Source organism: Papio anubis, chromosome 15 (genome assembly GCF_008728515.1).
Source record: "Papio anubis isolate 15944 chromosome 15, Panubis1.0, whole genome shotgun sequence".
NCBI classification, from domain to species: Eukaryota; Metazoa; Chordata; class Mammalia; order Primates; family Cercopithecidae; genus Papio; species Papio anubis.
Window position 1 is genome coordinate 20,232,463 of NC_044990.1, and position 13,843 is coordinate 20,246,305.

Consider the following 13,843-nt stretch of genomic DNA (forward strand, 5'->3'; position numbering starts at 1 on the left):
GGTTGAGGGAGGGCTGTGTGCAGAGTTGGATACCCACATGTCAGCATTCAAAGACCTACCTCTGACCCTGCTCTCCTTAAATCCTCTCATCTAGCTCATGGCTTCAGTTACCAACTCCACACCAATCTTCAACAGCAAAACTTTCCTCCTTAACTACAGCCCTCTATTTCTGAATGATCAAACCACTTTGTGATTGCCCTGGCACCTAAATTCAACACATCTAAAACTCAACTTATTCCTTTCTCCTGAACTTCATTCTTTATCCTGCATCTTTTTCTCCAGTTAATGGCATCATTTTCTACCAGCTGACCAAACTTCTATCATCAGCACCCTGCCCTCCTCATTCTTCTGTTATCAAGATCCAACTAAACAGCACCTGAGTTGTTAAGCCACCAAAAATCAACTGCATCTACCCTTTCTTTTCCATCCCCACAGTTTTAAGGTTTTTATCATCTCTGGCCTAGATTCGTATCAGCTAATTAGCTTCTCTAACTTCAGTCTCTCCTTAAGTCAATGTGTTCTTACAGTCCTGACACTTCTTTGTTCAAAATTTGTCAACTCATTTCTCAAAATTCCTTAAATGACTCCTAATACTTCAGGAACAAAAGTCATTCCTTACATTCGTGGTCTAGTCTCCTCATCTCCTACCACTCTCCTTCTATACTGTGTTTCCAACCATGGGCATGATTTAGAATAATGTTCTGCTTACTCTTCTGTTTACTTTTTCACCAGACATTGTGCTCCCTGAGAAAGAATCTCTGCCTTTCTTCTAACACAAATTTCCACTGACTTGATCTCCTAAACAGCCCTGCAATGTGTCCTCTCCGCTCTGTCCCCACTGTCTCCTCTTTAGTTCAGATCCTTCATAAATTTCATCTGGACTACTGCAATCACCACCTAACTAGTTTCTCTTTGCCTTGGTTCTAACTCCTAGACAACAATAAAGAGTAAAAGCAAAGTTAGCCAAAGTACAAATGTGCTTAAAATCTTTCAATAACTTCCTCATTCTTCTAAATAGAATCCAAATTCCTTAACTACCAGGACTGAAAAGATCTCACTCTTTCCGCATTCACCAGCCTCTTCTCCTGACACTCTTCCACCTGCAACCTCAGCTTCATACCAGTGACAACAATTTATATATAGCTCCCTAAATGAGCTACTCTCTCATATAACTAAGTCTCTGCTAATGCTGGTCTCGTTGCCTGAGAGGCTCTCCTAATTGGGTCTGGTTGACCAATTTTCTATGATCATTCCAATCTGGGACAATCAACCCCATCAATGCTACCATAAGTAAACTGCACATACTTCCACCACACTGCGTAGTAACTGTGTGTACCTTCTTGCAGATTAAGAACAACTTGAGCCCTAGAGCTACATACACTTGTGTGTACATTTTGATCTCTGTATCCCAATACAAGGCCAGACTCATAATGGGTATTTTAAAATTCTTACCCATCTAAAACTCCTTAGGCCTATTAAGAGGCTATTAATTTCTCTTTCCTCCAACTTCCTTACTGCTGCAAGTGTAATATTCCTTAATGGAAGGCTTAATGAAGTAATATCCTTTATCAAGAACATTCAAAATCTTACTCATTATTTTATTAATCCACTCAACACATATTTACTTGGCAGTTACTACGTGCCAGGCACTTTACTATTTGCTGGAAATATTAAATAAAGAAAACAGGGCTGTGCCTTAGTGATATGGAAAAACACATTTCAAAAGTCCATTTCAACACAATGTGGTAAGGAGACAACAGGGCATAGAACAACAAGATGATACAGAAGCACCTCAGTCTACAAGAGGCACTAACTACTGCTTCAAAGATGAAGTACAGCATAAAAGGAAGTAATAATATACACAATGGAAGCAAATTTAATCAAGCTACTGTCCATAGAATTGGTGCAGCTAAAAAGTTTTCATTAATGGCTAATTCATAATGCTTTAAGAAGAGAAGGTATGTTTGGAGATAGCTTACGAAAAGTCCTTCAGGGCCACTGTGTAAAGTTCATGGCAGCCCTGCGTCCTAAATGTCCATGTCACAAACACCATGGCAACAGACATTGTGTTCAAGGGCACAATGGTCTTTGCTGCTACTGAATTTCCTACATTCTTACATCCTGTGAAGTCTTTTCAATCTTTGCCACCAAGGAGTTTTTCAAATTGTCATTTATAACAGTTTCCTGGTTCTTTGTCTCTTTGTTCCTTTCCACTATATGAATAGAGTGTAATACTATAAGTGCTTGGAAACAGTATGTTTTCCTCATAATCATGTTTTTGTCTTTGACAGGCAAGATTTTTTTCTACTTTTGTATCTTATAAGTAACTTTATTTTCTGTTCATTTGTCTACTGATTGTGCAAGAGCATTAATGCTCCAGAAAAAAAATAAAACAGTTAATTGGCTATAGAATGGATAAAAATCAAATCAAGGTTATGCTCTTTTCTACGCCATACAAAATTATTATAGTTTTGACAGATTTCAGAATTTTTAACCAAGATTTTTATTAAGAATAATATGTCTAGATACCTATAAAGTTAATATAACTTAAAATGTATTATAGAAAATTTTAAGTAGGTGTTTTACTATAAAATACATAGCCACTTGACAGAAAAGTTGGAAAAGAAAAAATTTTTATATTATAGGTAATTTTCTCTAAAAAGAATTCTTATTAAAGTAAACATCTACAATAAAGTTTTCTAGATACAAACTTCTACGTCTTAGTGGAAGGTCCATAACTATTGGCTAGTTTACAAGGAGAGCCTCTACCGTTCTCCTTTAAAAAAGAAAAGGAAATAAAAGAAAAATACCAGGAACTTGCAGGAAAAAGAAGAGTATGAGAAAAAGGATGCATCAGACATATCCCTCTGAACTACTGAAATCTTTTAACAAGCAAGTAAAAGAGAGGATGATAGCTCTGTTTTGTGTTTAATTTTAAAATGTTTATTTTAATTTAAAAATTGTATATAAAATTACATATATAATTATGTGTGTGTGTAAATATATATATATACACACTATATTACCCTAATGATAGCAACAATTCCTCCAATTTTTAAGTATCTTTGGAAAAAATTTTCTGTTTTCTGTCTTATGTCTTAATAAAAGATGTTCGGCCAGGTGTGGTGGCTCATGCCTGTAATACTAGCACTTTGGGAGACCAAGGCAGGCGGATCACGAGATCAGGAGTTTGAGGCCAGCCTGGCCAATATGGTGAAACCCTGTCTCTACTAAATATACAAAAATTAGCAGGGCATGGTGGTGCATGCCTCTAATCTCAGCTACTCGGGAGGCTGAGGCACAAGAATCGCTTGAACCTGGGAGGTGGAGCCGAGATTGTGCTACTGCACTCCAGCCCAGGTGACAGAGTGAGACTCCATCTCTCACACACACACACACACACACACACACACACACACACACACAAAATGTTCAACACTTCATTCTGCATCATCTAAATTAAATTTAGGAAATCACAAAAATAATTACATGTCAATTTCACTTGAATTGGAGTTTACTACCATAATTTAAGTGATTTATCCAAGAACACAAAGCAATACTCTTACCTGAATGTTGTCATAGAAAAGAACATCAGGCACTTTCATTTTCTCGTGCGCATTATAGATCGGAGCACTAACACCACCAATCCTCAGAGTTCCAGATGTTACTTCACCTAAACATTTCACACAGGACAGATAATTATTCATAGCACTGTCCTCAGAGATGCCAAGCCACCCAACATAGAACACAATACAGCTTCAGCAATATCTGTGGATTTTAATTTAACATCTAAAGAAATAAACTTGAGAGTAGTAATAAAACACCACAGCTCTAGATACAAAATGCTCCAAAAGGTAACAAATTTTCTCTAAAACAATGTAGATAGAAAACAGTATATATATAATTGTGAGAAACTAAAAAAAAAAAACAAAACAAAACCAGAATACAGTCAAGTCACCTTCATAAGTTTGTTTGGTCAGAGACTATAACACATACATAAGTTAAATACACCTAAATTCAAAAGCTCCAAAGTACCTTGAATATTATTTTTTAGTGTGTACCAACTCAGAAACCCCCCAAGATAATCTCCTATAGCTCTAGCAAAAAATACAGATGAACTAACCTACCACAGAACTCTTAAATTACTATTTTCAGCCAAGTGCAGTGGCACATGCCTGTCATCAGCACTTTAGGAGGCCAAGGCAGAAGGATCACTTGAGTCTAGGGGTTCAAGACCAGCCTGGGCAACACAGAGAGACCCTATCTCTACAAAAAATTTTAAAAATTAGCCAGGCCTGATGGCACATGTCTGTAGTCCCAGCTACTCAGGAGGCTGAGGCAGGAGGATTGCTTGAGCCCGGGAGGTTAAGGCTACAGTGAGCCATGATTGCACCACTGTATTCCAGCCTGGATAACAGTGCAACCTGGTCCGTCTCTTTCTTTATACATATATACATATATATATGTGTGTGTGTGTGTGTGTGTGTGTGTGTGTATACAAAAAATAGCAGGGCATGGTGACGCATGCCTCTAGTCTCAGCTATTTATAAATCACTTTGGATAAATTTATTGGATAAATCACTTAAATTGTGATATATATATGTATATATACACTACAAATAAACATAACAAAATGAATATTTTAAAATTACTATTTGCAAGGTTGGTGCAGGAGGCCTATATTTTCTTTTTCTTTTTTTTTTTTTTTAAATTTATTTATTATTATTATACTTTAAGTTGTAGGGTACATGTGCATAACGTGCAGGTTTGTTACATATGTATACTTGTGCCATGTTGGTCTGCTGCACCCATCAACTCGTCATTTACATCAGGTATAACTCCCAATGCAATCCCTCCCCCCTCCCCATGATAGGCCCTGGTGTGTGATGTTCCCCTTCCTGAGTCCAAGTGATCTCATTGTTCAGTTCCCACCTATGAGTAAGAACATGCGGTGTTTGATTTTCTGTTCTTGTGATAGTTTGCTAAGAATGATGGTTTCCAGCTGCATCCATGTCCCTACAAAGGACGCAAACTCATCCTTTTAGAGAGGATGTGGAGAAATAGGAACACTTTTACACTGTTGGTGGGATTGTAAACTAGTTCAACCATTATGGAAAACAGTATGGCGATTCCTCAAGGATCTAGAACTAGATGTACCATATGACCCAGCCATCCCATTACTGGGGATATACCCAAAGGATTATAAATTATGCTGCTATAAAGACACATGCACACGTATGTTTATTGCAGCAATATTCACAATAGCAAAGACTTGGAATCAACCCAAATGTCCATCAGTGACGGATTGGATTAAGAAAATGTGGCACATATACACCATGGAATACTATGCAGCCATAAAAAAGAGGCCTATATTTTCAAATAATCACCCAGGTGATTTTCATACCCAGCTAGATTGGGAACCGCTGTCTTATGCAATTATTTTGTAATAATTATATATTATTCCTTATTTGCTTTAAATAGGTTGACCTAGAATAGATTATGAGTTCCTGGAAGCCAGAAAACTAAGTAATAAAGCTCTTAAAGTCAGGGAACATATCTGCCACGTATTCCCTACAGTAACCAGATACACACGACATGTTCACTGACATGTTTCAAGTTCAATAATAATATTAATAACATTAATAGTAGCAGGTATTTTAGTAATACTAATTATTACAATGATAGAAGCTATCATTTGTTAAGGACCTTCTATGTGCCAGATCCCTAGCTAAAGCTTCACCTCATTTTTTTTCTCTATGATTTCATGTAATTCAAAGAGGAAAGAATAATGAGAATACTAAAAACATACACTACGTAATTTTCTCAAAATCACCCAGCTAATACGAGTAGAGCTTAAAACAGAATTCAGTATAGTCTGACATTCTTTCTACCACATGGGATATATTTAATATTTTACTCCAAATAACATTCCAACCTGTGGAAATACTTTAGCAAGCAAATACACAATGCCTTAAACAATTCACCCATCTTTTTTTTTTTCTACTTCAAATAAGAAAATTACAGTTTGTTTCTCTACTAGAATGTGACTTTTGTGCTAAGCGTTTTGAAAAACAATGGAGAAAAGCAATGTTTGCTTCTATGGAGTACTGTGAACAAGTCTGAGCTAAAAATAATCGTCACCCTGTTTAATCACTGCGGAGTGCTACACATTTGACACAGCACAGTAGATCTTAACAGTAACTTTGCCCTTCAATAGATCCTTGCTATTTTCCTTTTATTTACAAGTTCTACAGGGAAGGAAAACCATGAGCTGTAACACTGAGAGTTTACTATTTATTTACTATCATTAGGTCTCTGAAATAGACCCAGTATAAAACTGTAAAGGGAAAGAAAGAGCAGGGATATGGCAGTGAATCTACTATCTAGTTGCATGTTGAGATGGCACACATAATTTCAGATTCAAACAGCATCTGATGCTATCTATGGTTTAGTTTATGGAATATATCCACTCAGTAGGTTTATGGCTTAAGGACAAGTTTATTCACTCAACCAATGTTTATTGTTAAAACATCAACCTCAAAAAGGGAAATGCAGTCAGAGAATGGAGATGTTAGCACTTCTGTGGGAGAAAGTTGGCTAGCTATCTTCTAAGAAACCCACAGAATGGCATTATTTTGGTAAATTTGTCAAGGTTCTCAGCCTAGTAGGCTGACTGATTTTGTCATCACAACTGAGGGCAAATCTAACTTTCAGGAGAATATTAAAGATACATATTCTGGTTTCTCTATATGTATATTCTGATGTAAAATCAGAATTGCAAAATATTATATGACAATTGTAACTTTCACATGGATTGTGATATACTGGTTGCCATAACCAGCATATTAATTGGAGGGAACCTGCGCGGAAAGCCAATTGCTCATCAGAAGGTTGTTGTGTGAACATGGAGAGTTAATTAAATGAATTCTTCACAAGAGAGATGGCCTTAAAGATGAATGGAACCAGACAAGTAAGAAGTCTCTTCACTTAGGCTCCTTATCCCCTACACGAGGCTTAGATGGGCACTGCTAACACTAGCCAGTAACCAAGACCAAACAATCGGCAGTCTGAATGACAGTCGTTCTTTGGATATTTAATAGACTCACTCAAATAATATTGAGAATACAATATTATTCCTTTTCTTTGAGTTGACTCTGCATATCTGTATTCAGATCCCTGAGTATGCTGAGTTTATAATTTGACTCTAAAAAAGTCATCTTATTTTCTCAATACCAAATTCTTGTCTCAGTGCAGCCCCAATGATTAAAAGCATCTGCTACAAAGAAAACCACAATAGTCCCTTTTAAAGAGTGGTCACACATTGGCTGCTTCAATAAAATAAGTATTTACATTTTTAAAAAATTGAAAATCTTTCATTATGTTCTAATTGAAGAATAGAAAGCTTTTAAATGAAGAACTAAATCTCCCCAGAACTCAAAATTATATTTATGGCTATCCAGAAGAAAAAGTACCATAAAAGACAATACAGGTGGAAATGGAAGGAATAAGATGACATGCATATTCTGATTATTATTTTAGTTTGTATCAACCTAGGAAAGTTTCTCCAACATATTGGACATCGCTGACCCTCAAAATGTAAATGTGCAAAGAAAACAGCATTCTAGATTCACTGGTGAAATACATTTGGAAAAAGTACATTTGTCAAAATTACACATGTTGATTTACAGCAGGAATTCTCAGAATATCAGCTGGCATCAACTGTGAGTCTTACGGGTCAGGGGAATTGTATCTAGTATGTACTGAAATGAAGTAAATATTCTAAGATTTTACTTGTGTTTTTCAAACTTAAAAAAAATCAGATTGATTTCTTCAGACTAATATATAAATCAAAGTAGATGAAAACCAAAAACATTTTTAACTGGAACTAAAATAAATAGCATCAAATGTTTGCTAATTATTATTTCACTTAAAAAAAAAAAAAGAGCCAAATCAAATACTTACATTTGTAATCCTTCAGTTCTGGCTCCAAATTGTCATCGGTATTTATTTCTATTGTAGCATCTGCCAGATTTTTTTCTAATGCTGACCTAGCAAGACTGGGTAAAAACCTGGAGGGTGAAGAGGGAGGAAGGGGGAAATGCATAAAGTCAAAGCTTTCTGCGATTCTTAAATACATACACACACACACTGTACTAATTACAACCAATTAAGGAAGATCAGTCTGGATCTGTAAAATCTTAATCAAACAAAATTTTAGAACAAATATAAACTTTAAGTATGTGTGAATTATATGTTTGTGGAATCTCCTTTAATAAGTAAAACTTATTTGTAATTAGTAGTACTGATTTATGTACAACACTTTGCAAAATAAAATTTTAAATAATATGCTTTCTTAAGTAGAATTAGTATACTGGCTTATCAAATTTTCTTAGGTAGATTAAACAACAACACTTGGCTGTTCTATGTTGGCAATCATAAATTCAAACCAGTGGAGATGGATTAATGAGATTTTCTTTACTTTCTAACATAAATTTCTGAATGAATTTAAGATTATCTAGCTTGGTTCTTCCTTCTATTAAAAAATGTATCTGCTTATCTATTCTACATATATGTTGTCAAAACAACAATCTAGTGAGTGACAGTTACTCTTCAAACAGATTATGAGCATCATGTGCTTGAAGCATGAAACAGTTTCCCACCCACACAAATAGAGTTATAGCTAGAATTTATGGTCCCAAGTGAGCCAACGGATATGATTTTTAATCCATGGTATTCATGGTTTAACTACACCACTTTAAATTAACCTCTATGTGATACAATATTCCAAATAAACATACTAAGAACATACCACTTTTAAACAATTTGGGTTTTTCACAGCTCTAAATCTTTGGTGGTGGTTCCTACAGTCTTGAGTATAATCTCTAATAGTGGAAAGGCTGGAGAGCGTGAGGCAGCAAATAGAGAAGAATGTAAAGAACTGTCAGGTTTCCTGTCCCTATAAAATCCCAGTCTACATATCTGACATTATCTCTTACCTCCTGCCTCATTTTGGGCCAGGCTATGATAGAGGAAATTACATAGCTCTATGCTAGTAACTCCTCAGTTCAGCATCAAGTCAGATTCTGCTGCTCATCTCTGAACTTTCATCATAGTTCTTAGATCATTGCCTCGTTCAAAAACCAAGCCCTCACCTTATCTCCCAGTCCAATAGCTGGGCTTTTGTCCTGTTTCCTGAGCCCTTGTCTTGGCACCCTGCTTAACCTTCTCTTACCACTATCCCACAAACTAGAGGCTGGCTTGGTAACACTAGGCCCTGCAGCTGCATCCCCTTTACTTCCTATCAGAACACCCTGACTGGCATTGACTATTTTCAGGCTTAGACTTGTTTGCTACTCCCAGGCATCCCCAACGTGTATACAGTCTGCCTATCAACACATCTTAATGCTGGCCCTGTGTGGAAACATTTCTACATTACACTCCAAACCTTGCAGAGGATAGCAAATATCGCAAGGGTGCCTTCCCTTCATCAGTATTGACAGGCATTGCTTGCTAATAGGGCATTCTTTCCTGCTGAGATTGAACACACTTCACCATTATTCTCAATCTAGCACCCAGACAGCATTATCAATCAAGGTACCAAAGAAGTTGAAATATATTTACATCTAGAACATTCTAAGATATTGGCCCATCCAACAAATGAGGAGAATGGAACATATCAGGTGGTGTGAGGCCAATCCTAATTTTTTTCCGAGATTTTAAGGGATTTGTTAACTGTTTCCTTTCCCATTGCTCACTGATATTTTCTACTTGTTTTTTCCCTCTCCTCCCTTGGCCTTGGTAAAATAAGCAAATAAATGAATGAATGAAATATTAATCTTTACTATCCTAGCTTCCCAAAACCAAAGCAAGCGCATATCCTGTTGCAAATTTTCCAAGTGTACTTATCACTATTATGAACAGCCTGGTGTCTTTTAAAAATAATTATTATATTTATCATATTTATTCATTTTACCAACAAATTATTGGAAAGGCTCTAGTCTCATTAGGTCTTGGTTATAAGAAAAACTGAAGAAAGATTCAGCTACACTCTGGGAAAGTCATAAAGAGAAGTATAGTAGTTATGCTAAGCTAACTCAAATAACTGTCTTTGTCACAGGAGTGGGATAGGATCTTTAGATTAAGGAATAAGATAGGACTTCTCAGGATGGTAGCAGAGAAGTCTGGTAAGGATCGGGGTATATTCAAATCACCAGCGCTAGGAAGGAGGGGTATTACTTATAAGAGTGAAAGAAAAAGACTGAGGGGCTCTGTGGATACTAGGCAGTCTTTGACTTCTATTCAGAATATAATTGAATAATTTGTACCTGTGATTTTAAATCTTAAATTTCCAAATAGTATTGGAATATTTAAGATAATTTATGGTACAGCCTAATTATAAATTTAATTGGTTATATTTGTGCATTAATTAGGAAGGTTTTGTTAATTGAGACATCCAAAGTATTTAAAAGGAAACAGAATATATAAAATTTATTAACCATTTCAAATGTTTGAAGATATTTTATTTAGCTGAGTTTTATAAATGGAAATGGACATTTTTCAAAGGTTTTTCAAAGTGATTGTTAATATCTGCTAGACTTATAGAGTTAATTGAATGAACAGAAAAGCCTAAAGAAGGTCTCAATTTTTTAAATTATAGCACTATAAAACTGAATGCCAGTTTCTAAAACCAAAAATAAATCCCCAAATAGTCTTTCCTGCAAGCAAAACCATTCTTCCAGACAACAAAAAATTCACATCAACATTTATGATTCTAATTTTAACACTGTGTATGATTAGTTCGATTAGACTTGTGATTTTTAAAATTAATTACTAACAGCTTAAACAGTGAAAATTTTATACAGATGTTATTCACTTTGCTTATTTATTTATTTACCCATAGGTGTTGATCCCAAATCATTTCATATCCAAAAGGAATTTCTGACAACTGCACGCAAATTGAGTTTTTGACAAATAGGATAATTTCCTTATTACTTCAATATCAGGAACAGTTAATCTTCATTTCTGATTAAATTCTTATAACTTGGTCTAAAACTTCTGTGCTAAAGGATCAACAGAGAATTGAATTTTGAGGATCACCTCAAAATTTTCCGAAGTAAATAAATTAATGAAATACCAAACACTTGAATGAAGTAGAACTCTTACTACAGAGACCTCTAATCAATTTTTCTACAATAAAAGTATTTTTGGAATGCAAATTAGTTGAGAATTTCCTAATCTTCTAAATTCTTCCCTTTAGATCCTTAGGTTTTCAAATATCTAGAAAATGAATTATGCATCAAGCTCTGAACTGATGTTCACGTTGTAGGGTATGAGCATGAGGTACTTAGGGAATTCATCAGATAAAAATTGCTGCAATCTCAATTCCATTGGCATAAATATATGAATGATATTTTAAAAATTACGTTAACAAAAAAAAGTCCAGCTAATATTTATAAATTCAATGTTTAATAAATTTAGGTTAGATAATTTCTTTTGATTTTTGTCTGCTTCATAAAGTACTTTGTGAAAATAAGTTATATCAATCTTTGTTTCAAAATTTTCCACAAAATTCAATTCCTTTTTTTTTTTTTAAATAATAGAAGTGTATTTTATTTTATTTTATTTTATTTTTAATTATACTTTAAGTTCTAGGGTACATGTAGATAACGTGCAGGTTTGTTACATATGTATACTTGTGCTATGTTGGCGTGCTGCACCCATCAACTCGTCATTTACATCAATTCCTTTTCACTGATTCAATATAAAATGAGTTTTTTTAAATAAAACAATAAAATATTTTATGAATCAATAATTTTGGGTTCCTTCCTGCCACTGTGCTATTCTAAAGAGAAAGTTAGTAAGAAGGCTTTTGAGTCTGCAGCCTTGCTAAACTCAACAGATGATGCATAAACAAAATAGCTGTTTTCTATTCATTTCTAGTTGAAAGGGTCACAGAGTGGTTACATAATAGAGTTTTTTGTGGTCAGCTGATAACATTGGAAAAAGTAGTCAACTATTGGATACAGTGAATATGCATGAGAATGAAAAGTAACCAATTTTTTTCAGTTTTTTAAATTATGAAATATTTCAGTGTGTCAGAAAATTAAAGAGAGTATTATAGAAAATTACAAAGACTATTAAGCATTCTATTCCTCTCTCTCCATCTCTAGATGTTTCTAACCAGTTTCTAACCTTGAAACTGGTGTGTATTTGTTGTCCATATTTTTATATTTTGCTATGTAAGTATGTATGAATAAAAAATATATTGTACTGTTTATCACATTTAACATTTTTTACAAATCACAAATCACATCATACACTGAATCTTCTTTTGAAACTTTTTTTTACTCAATATTACAGTGTTATGGTATGTAACTGTAAATATATGCAATTTACTTCATTTTAACTATTGTAAATTATTTTACCATACAACTATATCCATTTATATATTCATTTCCTACTGATGGACAGATGGGTTGTTTCCAATTCTTCATTATTACAATGATACAGTGAACATTCTTGAATATACCTCCTTATATACACATGTAAGTCTATCTTTAAAGCACATATCGATAAGTGGAATTGTCAAATTATAGAGTAATAATATATTTAGGCAAAAAAAAGTGATGAAACTTCCATCCCAATAGCAGTGACGAAATTACATTCCTCTCCATTCACAAAAAATGTTACTACAAGTAAAAAAATTAAAATATAAAATGATAGCTGATTATTATTTTAAATTTCATTTCACTGACTATTGAGGCTGAGCATCTTTTCTAATATTTATTGGTCATTTGAATTATTTAACCTTTGCATAAATATCTATTCATCCTTTGCCCATTTGGAGTTAATTCTTTTTCCTTATTAATTTGTAGTCCCTGAATGCCACTCCTTTCTTAATTAAAAATCACGCAAAACATCTTTCCTAGTTTGTGGCTTGTAATTTATAAAGTACTTTATAGTGTCATGGATTTTACCTTTTTGTGTGGGATAAAGTGGAAAATCTTTATTTATAACCATGTATTGACAAGCCCATCCATTTCAACATTGATTTGCAATGCTACATCTTATATACTGAGTTCTCACAAATATGTGGGTTTGTTTCTGTGCTCTGTATCTATTCTAATAGTCTATTTGTTCTTCCCTGTACCAACACCATACTATTATAATGAACACAGATTAGAATTTATACTGATATCTAATAGGTTAAGTATACCCTCATTAATCTTATTCAAAATTTCTTGGCTATAAGTAGCCTATTATACTTCCATGACAATTTTGAGATCAGCTTGTCAAATTCACTATAATCTTGTGGGATTTTGACTAATTGTATCTACATATCAACTTGGGGGGAAACAGTTTTACAATTCTAAATCTTCCATGTATTTGTCTTCTTTTATAACTTTGAATAAAGATGTATATTTTTCTCCATTAAAGCATTACATGTCATTTATTAGATTATTCTTAGGTGTGCAAAACTTTCTACTATTATTTTGAATGGAATTTTTTAAAAATTGTATTTCCTCATTGATTGTTACTGGAGTATAGGAATGTCATTGATTTGGGAGTATAAGTACCCTCACTGAACTCTATTTGTTCTAAATAATTTATTTGTATTTTCTCTTGTATTTTTAATGTAGCTAATCATATAACCTAGGGCAAATGTACTTGCTAAAAGTGCTGAAAGACTGTTCTTGTTTTGTTCCTAACTCTAAAGAAAATGTGACAAGCATTTTGCCTTAAGAATATTTACTGTAAATTTCTGGTAGATATTCTTTATCAGATTCAAGAATTTCCTTTCTGCTCACAGTTTACTAAGAATATTTCTGATTTACTAAGTTAT

General features: G+C 34.0%; 1 protein-coding gene across 2 annotated transcripts in view; it reads right to left on the minus strand.

Moving 5' to 3' along the window:
• VWA8 (von Willebrand factor A domain containing 8) overlaps window positions 1-13,843 on the minus strand; it is a 379,623-nt gene that overhangs the window by 210,960 nt on the left and 154,820 nt on the right. For both annotated transcript variants that reach the window (XM_003913811.3, XM_021929568.2), the window contains 2 exons: window positions 7,963-8,069; window positions 3,567-3,673 (listed from right to left, as the gene is read on the minus strand). In XM_003913811.3, coding sequence (XP_003913860.2) covers window positions 3,567-3,673; window positions 7,963-8,069 — 214 coding nt within the window. The remainder of the gene's footprint in view (window positions 1-3,566; window positions 3,674-7,962; window positions 8,070-13,843) is intronic.